Raw genomic sequence first — 20,061 nt, forward strand, 5'->3', positions numbered from 1 at the left:
TATGAATATCAATTAATATATATTTTGGCGCGTTCTTGACAAAAGATATATATCTGCAATAGATAAATCACGATGCGCGTTACGAAACATTGCTATAGACTATAGACTATAGACGATAGATGGTAGCAGAGTACAAAATAATATAACAGACCACAGAGGCCACAGACTCTGCGAGATCGTTGTCCGCTGCTATCGTGTGATGGGTGGTGGGGTGTAGGTCGCGTGGTGGGGCGTAGGTCGCGGGGGATTTGCCGCTCCGAGGTTCGGTTCGAGTCTTCGAGTAGTTTGGGACGTGGGATGTGGGATGGGTGATGAGACTGTGATTGTGCGACGTGGGACGTAGGACGTAGGACCGATTTCAGATTTCAGTTCCAATCGATGCGTGCGAGAGTGCGAGCGGGTCAGATCGGTCGTTGGATCGCGTCGATCGTCGTCATCGTCATCGCGCTTTCCGGCTCCGCGCATTTATTCTTTCATTTCTCTCCGCGCGCGAAGGTACTTGATATCGTCGGGTTCATGGTGTATGGTTTCAATAATAGCGTGAACGTGGATAATATGTCGATTTGTTTGTCGCAAAGTTTTGCCGAGTTTGTTTGCGCGCGTACGCACAACATATTCCATTAGTCCACATATTCCGATTTTCATCCGATTGGGACTGTGGTAAGTGTTTTATATTACAACACGCCATGACGTATGTGATATTTTTACTTATGTGATATAACGAATAGCGAAAATATTAAGAATAGGCGTCATATGTTCTTACAAAATATATTCAATATATTCTTACAAATGTCACACCGAATTGTATCGCGTTGGGTAGAACTATTTTCCCTCTTTCTCCCTCCCCTCCGCGGATTATTGCCCGCGAAAATGAGTGGTTGCTACCGACACCGACGCGTTACGCAATATTTAAATTTGTATTTTTAGGCTTAGAGCGAGACTGTATCGCGTGTGCGCGCGCATCCCGCGCCATACGATCGACCAATTTATTCCCAAAGCTTAAGAAAATTCCAATTTTTTTTTAAAGACGCGCTATTTATATACACGTTAAAAAGCTATGGGGAAAGCTTTGTAATTTCCGTCTTCATTTTCTTTCGTTTTTAGAGAATTCTTTTCGCCTCTTTCATCAAGATGGTTTCAAGATCGTTCTTGATGTAGGATTTATAAAAGGCAATTGGAAAAGTAGATTCTTCGATTGATATTTCGCATAAATTTGAAGTATTCGTTCCGATCGTCGTATCTGTGATTCTTTTTTCAGTAGCATAAATTCAGTACAACTCTTTCATAGGAGCTAGAGTTCTCGGTGACTATCGCTCACAACCATTTGCATTAAACGAAGATTTCGAGTCAACGTTCGTAGCGATAGCGATACGTGACGAGGCAGGTGGAAAGAAATGTGTTTGTATTCGTGTATGTATCTACAGGCGTGTAAATTTATACAAATTTAAAATCAGACGGTACGTGCAAGTTGAAAATGACACACTACCGGTTTCCATCTAGTTACATTCCTCGCCTCGTTCGAGCTTGTTTCCGCGCGCGTGCGTATGTATGTATGGCGCGATTTCGCGTGCGTGTGCGTATGCATGCGCGCGCTATTGGCGGCGGCGGCGGCGGCGGCAGTGGCGAGGGAGGGGGAGGGGAGGAGGAGGGAAGGGGGGATAAAGACTCGTTAGTAGACTCTTAACGTTGACAATAAGCTTGATTCCAATCGATATCCGTAAAATTCGTGATTGATACAAAATTACCATAAACTATGCGGAAACACTGAGAAAATACAAAGTAATTTAATTCAACTTCAACTTCAGAGTATCAACAGATTATGATTCGTGTGCCAACAAGTCAAATTTGTTAGGTGTCGCCGTCAGGTGCGTGAGCGTTTATATTTCAAAAAAATTGAGATAAACGACGGGCGCGATGAAAGTTTTATTTCTTTTTATACGATTTAATTTCACTATATCTTCTTATATATATATATGTACATATGTGTGTATATTAACGTAAATGATGCTTTTTTCACTTTTTCCATGCGATAAAGATTTATATAAAGTACACCGTTTCTTTTTCTTTTCCTTTTTTAAATAATACTAATTTAATACCAATAAATTAAATCCGTCTTTAAATGTTTTTTTTTTGTTCTTTTTAACGTTAAGTCATTCTACGGATAGATTTATCGGATTGATAGTGTAAAAATGAACGAGGAGATTCGTCTATTCTCTCTATTCGGTATTGATTTTTGTCGGTAGCTGTGAATCAATCTTGATATGGCCAAGTTTCGATAAGAAACGCGACAAAATGTTAATTTTATTAGTCTGCAGCATTGCAAGGCTAAGTGACTCTCACCATCAATTTTTTTGACCAAAGTATTTGTCCGAGAAATTTCGACGTACGATGAGATGTAGACACGAGCGATAATATAATTTAAACCAAATTCCATTAACCATTGATGTGTGCGTCCATCGATTGTAATAAAAGCAAGAGAATTTTGTCGCGAAGGATCCTTTCCTTTTGTTTAATGTAAATGGTTTTGTGTAGCGTGAATACATCGTGACAGAATAATTTCGAACATGTAATTGCCGAATTCTATTTTATCATAGAAAAAATATGCGCGCACAGAGAGGAACAGCTGCATTATATTAATTTTATCAATTTCGAAACAAACAAACACATTAGATATATTGCTTTTTCTTGCACACATATAAATGAATATAGGCATAATTTTACAGATTCATGTATATACGTGCGCATATGCACACGCGCGCGCGAGCGCGTGTATATGATAATATATACTAAATATATATTATTTACACAGTTGTATACACATAGATCCAAGCTTTTTTTCGATAGAAAAATTCTTTTCTAAGAATTCTACCAACAAGGATTGTCAAATTATTCACGTTGTAATAGTAAGTAGAAAAATCATTTTAGGTACATAAGGCACAGCGACCACTTTCATTTTCTCCCATCACAATATCATAAATATTTAATACACATCGTAAGGTAAAAATTTTTTTATTATTTGCTATTTCCTATTTCGTGTCTAATTTGACATTGTCAGGGAATAAAAACTAATGTCGTCAGATAAGTGTCGAATATCGATAGATACTATTCTATTGTATTATGTATAATTCATTTATGTGTATAAACACGATTGAGAAAAAAAAGGCTTTTTAGCTAATTAAACTTCAGTAAGTCAAATAGATAATAAAAACCACATTATTTAGTTAATCTCAGATAGATTAACAGAATTTTATAGATTAGTAGAATTTTTTTATGTCAAACATAAAAATGCGTTGATAAGAAGAAACAATTTTTTGTGAATCTACGAGATATGTTTGTTTTTCTGCTCCTTTTTTTCTTTTTTTCTTTCTTTAGTTATTGCGTGAAAATACTACCGATAAATAAAAAAATTTTCTTACATTAAAGATCATAAATATACTTTATTATATATATTTATTGTCAAATATGTACATATTACAATATTACAGTAGAACAATACTTGTTCGTCAGATTGACGGAGAAAATAATTATTACAAAAGTATTGTATTTGCATCTGTATTGCACGTCAAAAGAAAAAAGTAGCTATGTATATATCGTGCGGATTTTATGAAATTTCGAAACAAAGATTTATCGATCGTTTAATTGATTGATCAAACTTGGCGTGTGATATATGACGAGAATAATTTGACCCAGACCTTAAGAGAATTCCGAGGTCGATATAGCCACGCATCCAGCAACTTTTATATGTATTCGATTCGCCCTCAGCCTTGATGCTGCGAAAATTTAAGCTTTTTCTTCTAAAACTTTTTTTCGACGTTTCACTAAAAATATCATCTTCCTAAAAAGAGACTTCATAAATAAAAAGTTACATTTATTTATGTTGCGTTTGCTTGGCTTTAAATGTTTAGCTTTACTTCGCTTTGATTTATAAGCTTCTTCCAAATTTCTCAGCAGTCAACGAAAATTATTATCTTTCCAAGAAAGATAAAGAGTGTCAGATAGAGACTTCTTATACATGATACCAAAAAAAAAAAACGTGAAAAATTATAAAATTATATGTTATTCGTTTACATTTTTCAAAAACTAACTATGTATTTCGAGCTCATTACACATTTATGAGATATAATTTGACAACGATAAAATTTAATATGCAGCTTTTCTTTAATAAACTTTCTAACCGAATTTCCTAATGAACATAGAATTATATTCAATCGTTTTATTAAGAAAAGTAGTATTTCAATAGTATTATATATTATATTTTTTTTACACGTTTTCCTTTTGATTGAATAGAATCTACAATAGAATAAATTTAGGAGTTATGCTTGATTAATATTACGAATAAGATTCGTTAATGTTCGCATGGGAAATTTTGTTGTTAGTAAATTACAATTGTGTGTTGGATGTATTTATTTAGAAAACAATCAATCTTTCAATTTCTTTTTTTTTCGTTTTTTTTAGATATGTAATGCAAAATGTTGTTAAATACGCGTAATATGTATAATTAATTTTTTTACAGAGAAAGCAATTATCATATATCAGAAAATAATTATTTTATATCCTGATACATGATACAGTTGCTATCCCTGGGAATTGATTATATAAATTTGATTTATTTTACTTTAGAGAGACTCTATTGTGGAATTTTATTGTCACTGTTTTTCTAAAATTGCTAAATGCAAAATCTGAAAAATTGCATTTTTGACACAATACAATTTCTTTCTGATATAATAACAAATTTAAAAAAATTGAAATTTTATTTGTGGCAAAATCGTGTAATTCTAATAAATTTAAGAAATTAGGCTCTCGTGTGACATCACAAATTTCAAATAATCGCGGGCGAATGAGAATTATCGATGGTGCGGGATCTGAATAGCTCATTGTCAGAGGTAAGAGCAATCGCCCGGCAAGCGAAAGACTCGGGTTCGATTCCCGATTCAGCGACTTCGCCCCGATATTTTTCTCGCCTTCGTCTCTCCAGGGGGGTAAGGAGGGGTTATTATAAATCTCGAATTGAGATTATTTTTAAAAAATCTTGATATAGCATCAAGTAAATTTCGTGAAACGTAATAGAAAACTTATTTTTCTATGAAACTGATGCACTACCATCCGCGTTCTGGCTCTTATTAGTCCGCGATTATTTGAAATTTGCGTGTAATTTTATTTACCATTTTATTTGACGGGTGTGACACATTCTTTTATCGACCTAATTGTTCGTTTATAAAGAATCATTTATTTGCTTTTAGGAAAGTATCGCGCTTAGCAGCTGAAGCAAGATTGAATCATACAGTGCGGATAAATTTTAGTTGCGAATTTTGTCAAATCGCGCCCTACGTGAAAACTGAGGATTTCGATTGTCTCGATCGTTGTCGTCATTATCATCATTGTTGTCGTCGTCATCGTCGTCGTCGTGGTCACCGTGATCATCGTGGTCGTCGTGATCGTCGTCGTTGTCGTAGTCGTCATCGTCATCGTCGTCGTCGTCGTCGTCGTTGTGTCGTGGTCGTGGTCGTGGTCGTCATCGTCATCGTCATCGATTCATGTGTTTTCGCCGCTCCGATTTGATCGAAAATGTTTCTCGCGCGATCCTCAAGAGAAGGAGCGCAAAGAAGTTGGCGCGATAAACATAAGCTTCCAGCTGCGTAAAGACGCGAAACGCGAAATGAGTAAGAGGAACGATTAAAAAGACTAAATTGGAACACGTTAGACGTTAGACAAACAATGAGCTACGATACCCGCTCTTGAGCATTCAGGTACGAGTGGCGCGATGCATTTCAACTCTTTCAGCCGGCTATTCTCCTAGTAACACACGCACTTTCGATACGCACAAGCACAAGCAGTACGGTCGAGGTTCTTTGAGAAAGATAGGCGAGATATTTCCGCGCGTTCTTTAATGGACGCTACATCGATCCTAGTTGCATTCTGTCGAAGAGACGTCTGCGAAGAAAACAAGATTCGAAAGGAGGAAGAGGAGAGACCTTGAGACCTTTCTGCGGAGAATTTTATGGATATATGTACGAAGATACCGGCACGAATACTTCAAAATATGCGTTCGCGCGCGCGCGTGCGCGCGCGCGAAATCTGCGGTCTGACAACGCGATTCTTACAGAATGATGAATGGATTCGCTCGAACGATGTACGCGATGAGATCGATGCGGAATCGATCTCTCGATAAATACATATACATATATATATATATATATACACGTATTAGTGACCGCTTTGGAGAGCGCGAGAAAACACTGAATACGTTTGGAACGAATATAGATGCGCGTGTGCATCAATAGGATTTGCAGAGATGTCGCGAATTTCAAATCGTATCGCCACAATTAGCGCGGCTCTCGGCATCGTTTTGCTCGTGATATTGTTAGTAATCTTGTGGTCGAATGTGCGCAACGTAGACAGGATCGGAGATGTTGGCCGAATGCGGAACAATTCAACGGTCGATCGCATCGTCGCCATCGATGAAGCGCGAGAGAAGCAGACCAACAGTGTTGCATGGATTACTACGACATTGGACTCGATCGAGCAGAATTTTACAAACGAGGGTAAGTCTTACTTCTCTTTCTTTTCTTCGTTTATTTACATGATAATTTTGATAAAAACAAACTCCATTACAATTCAAATTTCAAACATGCAAAAATACAGGACACAGGTGCAGGTTGTAAGGCGTGAGATGTATCCATTCAAGATATTCGAAAGATTCAAAAATGCATATATAATAATCGATAAGTAATAAAACTCATTTAGGAAAGGCAGGAGTCAAATAAACGTGCGTGAAAAAGTGTAGTTGTTTGTACGCATACAACGAGTCATACAATTGAATTTGTCGCATTCTTATATATACAATATATAATATATATATATATATATATATATATATATAAACATCTTAAATCATTTACGCATACACGCGTTCTCATGATCTATGATGAAAGCATGACTTTAAAGAAACCAGGAATATCGTATCATAAATATTAGTTCTATTTTATCTTATTCGCGGACGACCGTCTTATGTGTTTCGATAATTTTATTAACGACTTTTTCAATAAAAAGAGCTCATCTGTTGAAATACATATATCAAGGATTTTAACATATTCTCAATTATACAAAACGAAAATTTCTTATTCAAAAATAAAAGGTAATTGTTTCGAATAAGACCTTCTCTGAATTTTGAGAAATATTGTATAATCGGATCTCTCGATAAAACTCTTTGTTGTGATCCCAACGGTGATAATCAATCGGGGGAACCCGACCCCCGTCATCCCCACCCCTCAAAATTACCGAAAATTAAGTAATTATGTACTATAAAGTCCACTCCACAACCAAACCAAAATTTAGTTTTAAATCAGGAATAGGTTTGGGTTAGGTTAAATCTTCCGGAAGTGGAGCCCTCCGTGGGAGGGGGTGGGGGGGGGCGGAACCCACTGTGTCCACGCGTATACTTTACAAAGCAAAGCGAGATCCACCCTAAAATTATTGCGTAAATGGAAAAGTGTATGCGCGGATGCATTAGATTTAATTTCACGATAAAAAAAAAATCTTACAATTAATATAATTTGATAGAATTTATTTTATGCGGAATTTTTTCGGACATTGTTTAAGCATGTATCGCGTCCACAATTTCTAACTGAAATTGTCTAGTTGAAATTCAAATATCCGATTGTCACGAAATTCTATCTTGCTTCTTTTCCAAGTAAACGTTCCAAGAAGCGATATCATTGCAACAAGGTAGATAGACATACATTTTCACGAATTTGCTAGCAAGCTTGCACGTTAAAACGCATACAGCGCATAAATGGGGTTGCTTTGCGCGCGCGCGCGCGCGAGAGAGAGAGAGAGAGAGAGAGAGAGAGCGCATATTGATAAAGCGTATTCTCTTCGCACAGCCACGTTGGCAACATGACACATAAACATTGCGCCTACGCAAATATAGACGGATAGAAAGACGGACGCTCGATGTGAGTGATATGCAGCTCAGAAAAGAGAAGCAGGGAGAAACGTTGTTGTAACGTGTAACTTAAAAGTGCGAGCCACGTGCGAGCAGTGAACGCTACTAAAAGTACGTACGTCGTGAAAGCTCGTGTTTCTGTCAGAGTCAGCAGACGCGGACATCACGCGTTTCACGAAGCACAACGTTGTCTTTCGGGAAGCACTTTTTGCCGCGTTTGCGTTTGTTTTCAACTTTTTATCGACAGTTTTCATCTTTTGATTCGACGATTGTATGATTTCACAAGTAAATATTTGACGATACAAACTTGAAGATATAATTTAAATTTAATTGCGATATTTTACATTTAACAAGTGTTTTTTTTTAGATATTTTATATAATAATGTGAAAAATGTTTACAATTTTTATTAGTTTTATAAAAGTAAAAATTCAGGTATTAACACACACATATATATACAAAAGTTAGCAGAGGGCTTAAAGGTTTAGTGTGTGCGATTAGGCTTCAAATTGCAATCAGACAATTGTGTGTACGCATACGTGTGTGTATGTGTGTACACTTTTTTTTTTAATTTTATATGTGCTTATGTGAGAGTATATGTATAGTGAGTCTTTACACATCTTAAACTCATATTTGCATATTGTTTATAAAATCGAGTAGCTTTTCGAAATAATCTTAATCGAAAAAGTCTTAATCTCTCCCATCTTTTATATATATGTATAACGATTTTCTTTTCGGTTTAGAAATTGTTCAAGTAGAGACGTAGATTGTAAAAGAATCGTGTACATTCTGAGACAATGAATATATTATACCTACTATATATATAATATATAATCAGCGATTATTACAGATTCTTTTTTATCTAAATTATTTTTTAATATGCTGTCTCTCTCTTAAATTCTTATACGAAACGCGCGAAAAGACAAATGTAAATGTTATGCATAATCATTTGTACATATTTATGATTGATTCTGTAATTTTGTTCAGATATATACTTTGTGTATGATTGCAAACGTCCTTTTCCGAGTTCCATTACTGGTTGCTCTTGGACTGCGCTCTCAGGTATTGCGTGTTGTTTAAGAAAGACCTTGATTGTTAATACATGTTAGTATACGCGAAGCAGCAATATTGAAGCAGAAACATACATTTCATCGTAATAAGAAATTTATTTATTTATTAGATTTGTAAAATCCAAATTTTGAAATTCGATGATGTATTAACTGAATTTACAATAACTTTATCCATCGGGGAAAAAAAATAATGAAAGAATGCAATATATCAATACATACATACATATATACACGTGTATAACGTACGTCAATACATATATATACCATATATGTGTATCTCTAAAATCATCTACAATAGTTGCCATCTCTCTTTAAGACGTAGGTATTTAATCGGAAAATCTCATTCTTTTAACAAATATTTTTCTTTTCCTGAAAAATGTTTTCGTGTGTGTGTGTGTATATATATATATTAACAAAAAACAAAAAAAATCAAGGAAACTCTTTATGTACAAAAGATAATTCGTCAAATCAGTTTGATACATATTTATATTATTTATCGTAATAAATATTATATTTGGCACATTTTATATATTTAGATAAGTTAAAAATTATAAAGGAAAATCAAAATTAGGTTTGACAATTTTTTTCGATAAATGGAGAAAAATTCTTTCTTTACGAATGATATGTATTTTGAAGCGCTTGAAAAAAGTTTACCTCGGGGGTTTTACTTTGTCAGCGAAGTTGCGAAGATACAGGCGATTATGCATCTTGTCTGTAAACATTTCGACCAATTTACAGAACTCGCACACTTACATACCTCGTTACAGGATATATCGGTTGGTTCAGCTGTAATTTATGACTGAGACCATTTGAGTTAAAATAGCCAAAGCCAGCTGGCACCCTGAATGATACGATAACGTTCAATGGTCTTGAACCATATTGCACCAATTGCGCCATTTGTGATTTTACACCATTATTACTTTGTTTTCCCGTCTCGATCATGTTTTTAATGGATTTTAGTTTGACTTTTTGGTAAATTTTGATTTATGATTTTACTCGCGTTTTACCAACATAAATTTCATCAAGTTTTTTTTTTAGGTATAGCTTTCATTAGGTTTTTTGAAAATAAAAAGAAAATACATATATGAAAACAAGATATATGAAACATATTCTCTTTTATATCATATCCGCTCAATTTTTTCACGATTTTAAAATTATTTTTAGTTCTTCTCAAGTAGAAACTTTTTTTTAATTCATGATAAATGCAAGTTTGAGTTTAACTTTTTATTATTATGCATACACTTTTACAAATAATTGTAAAAATTTCGAAGAACGAAATTACGCGACAATATCCAATTTTGACAGATTGTGACGGCATAAACAAATTTCGGAGCGATTTAATCTACCATGTTCAGTAATGGTACAACGGCATTTGTTCTTTTTTTATGTCATTGAATGAACTAGAATAAACTGCATGTTTTTTTTCTTTCTTTGCTGCGTTTCAAAGTTGCTTGCTATATTTTTATGTAGATTTGCAATAGACTGTGAGAAATGAGATGTAATTTACTGACATCATATTTGTTGACAACAATGACTGGAAAAAAAGAAAAATCAGACAATCGCTAATATGTTTTCTAGCTTAGTTTAAATCGGAAATCTTTTTCATTTTTTTTTTCATTGTTTTCAATATTAGACAGTATCATAAAAGATTAACAATCGAGTGAGAGAGAGAGAGAGAGAGAGAGAGAGAGAGAGAGAGGGAAATAAAACGCAAATATAATTTTTTATATCGCCATAAAAAGTCATAATATGTTACCATATGTACAGTAACGCTATAAGCACATTTACATATATAATAATTAATTGAATAATATTGCCAAATATATACTTGACATTGCTAAGATAATACTTATCAAGTTTACTTATCGAAGTTTAGTTAGTAGTCGATGCAATTAAACATAAATATTTTTTTAATCTGTTGAAAATTTTACGCGAGAGAAATATATAGAGATTATTTTTGTTATACGTCATGTTTATTATAAATTTCGAGACTGGAGGGCTTACATCTCGGATATCTCCACACAGACTCATGTTTCGATACTGTAATTAAATGGCAACATATGCGAGACACTGTAAACGGTCTTTCTCCTACGAACACAATATCCGCCTTGTGGAAGAGGAAGGCGAGAAAGTCTTCTCAGTGTCACTCGGCATAGTCGAGACGCGATCGAAGCGTAAACGTTTATGCGAGAGAAACGGTTCAACAGTATATAAATATAATAAGAATGATTCTTTTATATTAAAAAGACAATGTTATATATATTCAAACGTTGCAATTCAACGACATATGATATGCAGGAACTAGTTGTAGGTTATCGATCCGCGGAATTTTTGATAATAAAAATAATTTCTTCAACTTCCGGTAGTAAGAGGCTAATAGGAGAGATCTGGAAGAGAGAATCAATCTAACTTTAATGGACATTAAATGAAATTATAACGCTCTTTCGTAAACGATAGATGCGAAAGCGTTACAACATGTCTAGATAACGCGTGAAAAAAAACATAAAATACGAATAATATGGTACAAGTACAATCGCGTGTACGTTGTGTATACCGTTGGTACCGAAAATCAAACTTGTTTCCGTTGATGCCAGAAATGAAAAGAGAGAGAAAATTTCAAACGGCATATCGAAACTTAATTTGTGACGAGTGTTTCGAGTGATTGATTCATATTTTTTTTTCACCGTCGTAAAGATGTGATTACATATGTGTAACATTGCGAATATGGCACGCGCGCACATATATATACGATACACACGGACACACATACATTCATTTATAGTTTTATTATTGAAATAAAAAACTATGTTATATATTCGTTTTACAAGTTGTTAGATTGATACACGATAGTCTCAAGATTGTTGTATTTACGATAAAACATTGTTATTATTTCAATTTTCAATTAACCAGTCAAGAAAATTATCGGCATATAAAAATTCGACTATTAAGAAACGCAGACGAAATTTTAAATATTTAAAAGTAAATACTAAAAATTTTTATGTTTTTATAAAAGTTCTAGATAAACTCTTTTATAAAAACAAGCAATTGATGTTTTAGTGATCAATTTACCGCAAGAGATTTTTGGAAACTTTTTTCCAAAGTTTTCCTCTATTTTACATGTGTGTTTTTCAAATTGCTTTTTCATTCACGACGAGTCTTTGCTCCGAGAATAAAAAAGCATTAGCCACGGCATAGTCAAAAGCTCGATTGACTTATGGCTCCATTTGGTTAGACTTTTAATGAAATCAATCGAACGTTTTGTGATTACATATACTATGATTTTCTCTAACATACTTCACACACAACGTATCTCTTTAAAGTTTAAAGATAAGCCCAGAGTTGGTCCCAGAGTCTGACTTGATATTCGCATCTCGTTGTTATTTCCATCGAAATACATAATTCAGCAAATTTGCTACTACGTATATTGATTGCTGCTTAGAATGGCTTTGGAATGTCAAAAGTAGATTTATTATGTGTCTACTGTTTTATTAGGTAGGGTATAAGATAGCGAAAGGTAATTTAGTGACATTTAACTTTTTCCTACACATAAATGTGAGAAATAATAATAGAATAATTATGAAATATCTTGTTCTCTTTTACCTTACTTTTGTAGTAATATATTAAATATTTTCTTTTATCGTGTACAAGATTTTTGCGGGAAATTAACATACTTTTATCCGTATACTGTATTTAAAAGATATTTACGGCCAACACACATTATTCATACATTTAGCTTGAAAATGGAACGGAAGTAGTTGTTATTATTTACTATTAGGGAGATTTCTTTTGTGGAAATATTAATGCGCAAAACAATCGTGTTGTTTGGAACGATAGTGCCGTCTGGCACGTTTCCGCAGTATTTTCAGAAATATTAAGTATAAGCTTTGTAAGATGAATCTTGAGTTCAGGAAGTTGAAGCGGATAATTATTATTACTCCGTTTGCAGTTTTGACAAATAATATCGTACAGCAAGAAAATTCATTATGCGACGTGCTAAAGATGTAAACATTTTAACGCATTGGATTTTCAGCAATATATTTTGCGATATTAAATATCCTTTTATATATAATTTTAATCGTATTTGACATATTTGGGCAACTTGAAATTTCTATTCCATACTGCTATTATATGTAGATATATACATATATATAGAATGATATATGCCATAACACATTTTTAAATATGATTGCTAATTCTTATTGCATTTACATTGCATTACAGCATTGCAAAAAATATATAGTTAATCGACAATTAATAATTTAAAATTAACATATGATATATTACACCATTACACACACACATACACATACACACACACTTAAAATTGTAGAATACGTAAAAGTTATTCCATGTTGAGCACATTAATAAAATTTTTACTTTGATTTCTTGCTACATATTTCGTGAATCGAATATGAATTCGAATTACATAGTTGTTGCGTACTTTAACAATTTTGTTTATATCTGCAAATATATAAAGAAATTTTATATTTTCCATCATAGGTAAATTTGCTATAAAAGCAGCGTGCAATATCAATTTCTAATAACAAAAAGATAAACACACAGAGAAAGAGAGTGATAAGGAGGATTATATGCACCACCGTGCTTCATGTTTTTCGCACATTTGTTACAATTTCTTCTCTAAATTTACATTTAATGAATCAACGCAATTATTACTTACGTCTTCTGGATGGTTTATTATAAATAATCTCCTCGTGTCAATATTCACTATTTCGATACATATTTTGTTCGAGGAAAACCTTAATCAAAATATACGTCTTGTGCACTATGAGCCTATCATGCAAAGCGAGAGGTTGCAAATTTGACGCTCGGCTTGTAGAATATTCACGTTTATCTCATGGTTTGTGATTCAGAACTGACATTCGATACGTCTTGTGAAAACTGTCATGCGTAATTATAGAATCGTACGTGTGTGCTATGTATTTCTCCAGATGTGTTTGGCGTACTACCGAGGCCATGTTGTAGGTAGAACTCGATATAATTAAACAAGACGATGTTCGCTGTTATTCCGTGAATAATTTTTTCAAGGTCTTACCATATCTTACTTTCTGTCGTTAAATCGAGATTAATGATATCCGCAATCACATTCTCGCGCGAGTAATATATATTGTATAAGGTTCAATAATAGCATAAAAAAATAATGAAAATTGCTCATCTGGACTGTATCAATATCTTGTTAGAGAAATCGTAAGCGATGGACATGGAAATCACATAGATGGGTACCGGTCGATTTTCTCTCATACATTCTCTCATGCATTTATTCAGTTTAATATCGATAAATAGACTCATTTAAGCAATAAGCAATTAGTATCGTTCAATTTTCAAGAGTAAAACTATATTCTAGCTGCATTTCAATGAATTCTATCAATATTATCTGACTTTTTTTTTTCAAATTCTATTTTATGGACATCCTGTGCATATATATTAGCCGCAATTAGATTAACGAAATTAGGATATGAATAGTTCTTGTTTAATTTGGAGATTAATGTTCCAATACTTCTTTTTATGTCTTACGTATTTTGTGAACTTATTATTGCGTAAACAGTTATTGTTTGAAAAATACAGCGAGTACACTATTATTTTTTAACGGATTTGGAAGAAAACGAATTATTTTTTTAATATAATTTCAGTGCTTTCCAAGGGAACGCAAAGTACGAAGAAACACAATAACGCGTCATCAATCGATGTGTTGCCGTTCGCTAAGGGTAATCTAGAATACGTCAAGCCTTTCAAAATTAGTCAAAATCAGTATGAAGATCCACGTAAGTATTTGAAATAAACTATAAATAATGCGTGAATGTATATTACATAATCAAGAGACACGATAATGTCTCGGGCCGAGTATAATGCTAACGGCGAAAAAAGGCGAAAAAATATAATCATATACTATTTATTTCTTTTTATATACATATATATAAGAAGATTTATTAAAAATGTTTCTCATTAAAAAAAAAAGTTAATTAAAAGTTAATCAAAGAGGTCAAATGTAATAAAGAGATTTAAGTTCAAAATTTTTTTAGCATAAATTTTTTTTTAAGATTATAAAATTAAATATGATATGGCCTCTCTCTCTTGCCCATATTTTACTTTTTTATTTTTTCAATTTATTTCGAAATGAAGTTGAAACATAAGTATGTATATAAACGTGTGGAAATTGAATATCGTGAGTTGAGTATTATACTCTTCCTTTTTTTCGAATAGTTTGAATAACAATGACGCAAAAACGCGTGAAAGAATGTATACTCGGGCGAATATATTTCATCGATAATTACGTTATATCGTGTGTGTGACATATATGCGCAAACATAAAACAAGCTGTTTGAAGTTAAAAGTTGACTATTTATGACATGAGAAAGAAACGTACACGTATAATGTATTTGACGAGTTACTTTTGCGATATCGTATATTTGAGTCGTTCTGTGATTTATATATATATATATATATATATATATATATATATATATATATATATATACATATATATATACATTTTTGTTTAAGACAAAAATGTTTCAGACAAAAGTTGTTTGGTGTTGAGAGCGTCATCTGATGGTGATCTTCATTTGACCCTGTACAGTACCATGTACAGAATAATGAGACAAATCAATTGGTATAAAAAACACAAATAATTGTTTAAAAAAATACATTGTAAATAAGTACATACTTTTTCTTAAAAACAATTATTTTCTTTATACCAATTGATTTGTCTCATTATTCTGTATATAAAAGTATTACGGTAAGATTATCGAAACCTAAATATTTTACGATACATTGTATTTTTTACATCAAAATATGTCAGATTAAGATATAAAATAATTCGAAAAATATTTAAGGAGGGAAAACCAGTGTAACGGCTAAAAAAAGGCTATTTCTAAGGATTTTTTTCTGATAAATAATTGTTTTTTTCCAAATTGTATTATTAGCATCACAAAGTACATAATGTGAACTACCCCTTTTGTGAAATTTTCGTTAAAAAATATATTAATATTTATAGCTACAATAGCCAATAGTGTGAGCCACCTTAAAAAAAAACGGGCGCACACGTAGCGGAGCAACGAAAGCTCCAAAACAAAAAACAAGGATTTTCTTAAAATATAGACAATAGCTTCAGTTGCACGTAAGGAATTTTCGATTGAATAATTTGTTTTTTGTAATGTTAAAAACCAGAGGTTTTTAGCACCAGAGATGTTTCATCGATTTAGGAATTTTTTTCTTCAAAAGTCCGCCATTTTGTAACAAATCATTTTTTTTTTTTAATCCATACGTGCAACTGAAGCTATTGTCTTATATTTTAATAACGAGCGCGTACAATATCAATTTCACATCAGCGCGTATCAATATCAATTTTGTTTTAGACATAGAATGAGAGAAATATAGTCCATCGAATCAGCTGCAAAGTAAAATAGTGAAAGTATCTATTACATGTTTGTCATTACTGTTTTACTGTTAATAACAGTGCGTGGCTATACGTTAGAAACAGTCTCAAATTTTTCCTTGTCCCTTTTCAGATCTGATAGCTCTTTCCAAAGTTTTTAATATATTATATGTTTTACATATATAAGAATAATATTAGATATTTTTTTTGTGTTTTTCATACTTTAAGAGTTTCTAATATCGATAATGTATTTAAAAATATATTATAATTTATATAGAAATTTTATATTCACAGTTTAATAGCTCGTAAGATAATACAGTAAAAATAAATGTTAGAGAAAAGAGTCTTCGTAAACTTTTTTTTTTTTTCATTTCAGTAAAAATACTTGAAAGAAAAAAGAATAATCTATATTATTATTGTTGATATACAAAACTATAATAAATATATTAAGAAATGATGATTAACATGCGCGCGCATACAAAACACACACACACACACACACACACATATATATATATATATATATAAACTCAAGTAATTCAATTATAGTACTGCATAGAAAAATAGATACGCCAATATAACGAGACTGAAAAATAAATTACCAGCATCTCATATTCCATAATATCACCTTTTCCCATATAGTTTGAAACAAAACAAAAAATTTTGCTCTACTTGAAACAAAGTCTCTTATTTTCAGTCGAAGAATTTTCCACGGCAAAAAGACATCACAGTGGTCACTTTCGACATGCGTCAGCCGAAGTTTGGGATCCTCATCCGCAATACGAATTTACTGCCTTTGGAAGACGATTTCGTTTGCGATTGGCACACGACGCCAGTTTTGTATCTCCCGATCTAAAGGTAAGAAAGATCGATCAAGTAACATATTTCTCTCTCTGTCTCTCTGTTATTAAATCATGTCATACATATGTATCTATGTCTAATTATTATAAAATTATTGGACCAATAAAAAACCTTTGTGTGAAAGCAAAGAGAGAATGCGCGTTAAAATGAAACGAGTTATAATTCGCGATTCTAATCAGTCATTTTCCTACTTAATTGACAGTCTTAATTTTATTTCTTACACGATGATAACGTAGGTGACGCACATGAGCGAGAACACAACTAGAAGAGAACATGCTGGTCATCAGTTGGGTTGCTATTACAGCGGGTCAGTCGATGGCGATCCAAGTTCAGCGGTCAGTGTCAGTCTTTGTCACGGAATGGTGAGTCACAGATTGAGTTTTAGAGAATGTCTCGTCTCGCGATTCTTTATACGCATCGCACAAGTCAGTTAATTTCAACCGATTACAAGAATGATAAATCTGCCATACTCTGTGTTCCGTTTGTAGCGTGAATCGATTAGCATAAAGTCACATTTTTCATTCGACAGTTAAATATATATTTTCTCCAGCTCGGTATATAATAATTTTAGGCTATCGTTACGGCCTTTATATATTGGGAGTTATTTCGATTATACAAAGCAGATTAAAGTATTTAGCAGACCTTTTTCACCATTGTTTCCTCGATGATATCGTTATAGGAAGAATTAATAATGATATATTTACGCATCAAGAACATTGTGTTTTGGCTATTATCGAAGCTTCTCTCTTGTTAAAAGCTTTTCTCGATATCATTCCCGAAATTTACACCTTTTTTTAAGTTTTTTTTTCTTTTTCCAGAAAAACAAGAATCTGAAATAGAAAAATTGTAGTTTTCCCTTGTTGAACATTCTTTCTAATGATTTAGGTCACATTTTAATTTAGCCATGGCAAGGTTAGAATAATCAATCGGCCGTCTGTTTCACGTGTAGAAATAGGAAGAAGTAAGCACTCGGTTAAGTCCAACCTTGACGTCTTTCCTCTAGATAGTGGGCCTAGCCACTCGATCTAATTATTCGAGAGACAGTGAATCTTTGCTATCGCGCGATTGCTTTCGCGCATACTTTGATTTCTCCGACTCTCTTCATCATTTTCCAATATTCTTAATTTTGTCTTTGATATTCATTTCCGTGTCGCTACCGATTCTTAATGACGTCCATTTTTGCAAACTAATTGTAAACTCCAAATATATTTTTAAATTTTTCTTAAAGTATAATTTGTGTGTTCAAAATTAATTGGAAAATATAAGTTTGTCATTCGTTTTACTCATTTAAAGCTCGACTTGTCGAAAGTTTCTTATTTTTTAGTTGTTACTTACTCTTATGCCTGCATTTCGATATTGTGTCGACAGAAAATCATTTCCAGAATCCGTGTCAAAAATTTAGAGATTTACAGCCAAAGAATTTGTAGTGTAAATAATATCCGGTATTATTTATGGTCTTTGTATAAATATATAAGTGCATACCACTTACGTATAAGCATATACGTAATGTATCAAGTTAATGTATCTTTTGACATATGATTGTGTGTCAAGAATTGGCACGTGCGCGTGGCGAGAAATACAAAATGTTTAATTTTACGTGATTATCGCAGTAATCATCGCGTATCTTTTTATTTGTTTAAATTTCGGTCACGAATCATCATAATAGTACGAGTAGATTAAGCGGTTGCGAAAACTCGAGTTTTCAAGTTTTTTATCACCAGCAAAATTCCGTACGATATGTGACGACGATAGCGATATTAATTAACAATTTTCTTTTTATAAGTATGAGAATGTTTACAAATACATAAAAGAAAATTATGTTTAATAAAAATTTAAATATAAAAGCTAATTTCTTGCTTCTTTTTTCTGTCTTTTGTATATCTTTAAGAGAAATTCTTTAAACGCTCCATTCAACATTTTATGCCATTCTTTCCAATATAATTATGTTGAAGTTAATTTTCTTACGTTAGTTTTGATTAAAATATATTATCTATATATTTTACATTTCTTTGCGGCTTCATATCCGTGCATATAAATCTGCCGATCATAGGAGCAAAGAGGGACGAGAAGTTCATTATTATTTTATAATAATTTATAAAAATTAATCTATTACATTGAACAAAAAATCTTTTTACATACATGTATGTACTTTTACATACTTTTTAAACGCAAATAAATGAAATTATTGGGTAAAGTACTTGACTGCTACGTTCAATATAGCGCCAAACATAACGGATGAATATATCTGGCAATTATCTAGCATAATATGTATGTAAAAGGAAACATACATTTTTAAATCTTTATATTTAAAAAAAAAGGCACATGATATAATTACATACGTTTTGGTTGCAATTTTTCTAGATTCTCGTAAATATATTTACGCCAATCACATCCCTGATTTACTGAGGAACGAACTTTACATTGTTTTTCGATATACGACACAGTATTATGTATAATGTATAAGAATCTGCAAATCTGCGAGTTGGACTCGAGCCGATACGATCAGTTTTCAATCGACCTTGACAGAAATGTGTGAAATATAATAAGCGGAATTAATTACAGATATTTTGTTTCCGATGACATCTCGCGTAGCGCGATTTTTAATGAAGATTATTTCATCTTAAAAGACAGACTTTAGAAACATTGAAAATGATTTATCTCTTTATTTCCATTATTTTATACGATTAAAGACGCTTAAAGTGTAAACTACTGATGTGTAAACTGAGATAGGACATTTTTTAATATCAAAAATAAATGTAAAAGCAAAAAGGTCAATAAAAAATTATGATGATGA

At 32.6% G+C, this 20,061-nt stretch overlaps 2 protein-coding genes across 4 annotated transcripts in view; one reads left to right on the forward strand and one right to left on the reverse strand.

Annotated features, from left to right (window-relative positions):
* The first annotated feature begins 331 nt into the window (after positions 1-331).
* LOC138936536 (A disintegrin and metalloproteinase with thrombospondin motifs 9) overlaps positions 332-20,061 on the forward strand; it is a 38,690-nt gene continuing 18,960 nt past the window's right edge. For all 3 annotated transcript variants that reach the window (XM_070301989.1, XM_070301991.1, XM_070301992.1), the window contains exons 1-5: positions 332-660; positions 5,241-6,542; positions 14,662-14,793; positions 17,104-17,264; positions 17,504-17,629. In XM_070301989.1, coding sequence (XP_070158090.1) covers positions 6,293-6,542; positions 14,662-14,793; positions 17,104-17,264; positions 17,504-17,629 — 669 coding nt within the window. In that variant the 5' untranslated portion in view covers positions 332-660; positions 5,241-6,292. The remainder of the gene's footprint in view (positions 661-5,240; positions 6,543-14,661; positions 14,794-17,103; positions 17,265-17,503; positions 17,630-20,061) is intronic.
* LOC138936537 (uncharacterized) overlaps positions 16,900-20,061 on the reverse strand; it is a 50,388-nt gene continuing 47,226 nt past the window's right edge. Inside the window, exons 5-6 of the transcript XR_011447383.1 lie at positions 17,910-18,097; positions 16,900-17,258 (exon numbers count right to left, since the gene is read on the reverse strand). The gene's annotated coding sequence lies outside the window, so the exon portion shown is untranslated. The remainder of the gene's footprint in view (positions 17,259-17,909; positions 18,098-20,061) is intronic.

The sequence above is a fragment of the Polyergus mexicanus genome, unplaced genomic scaffold (assembly GCF_030449975.1).
Source record: "Polyergus mexicanus isolate NDT 795.1 unplaced genomic scaffold, iyPolMexi1.0 SCAF_9, whole genome shotgun sequence".
In the NCBI taxonomy this organism is placed as follows: Eukaryota; Metazoa; Arthropoda; class Insecta; order Hymenoptera; family Formicidae; genus Polyergus; species Polyergus mexicanus.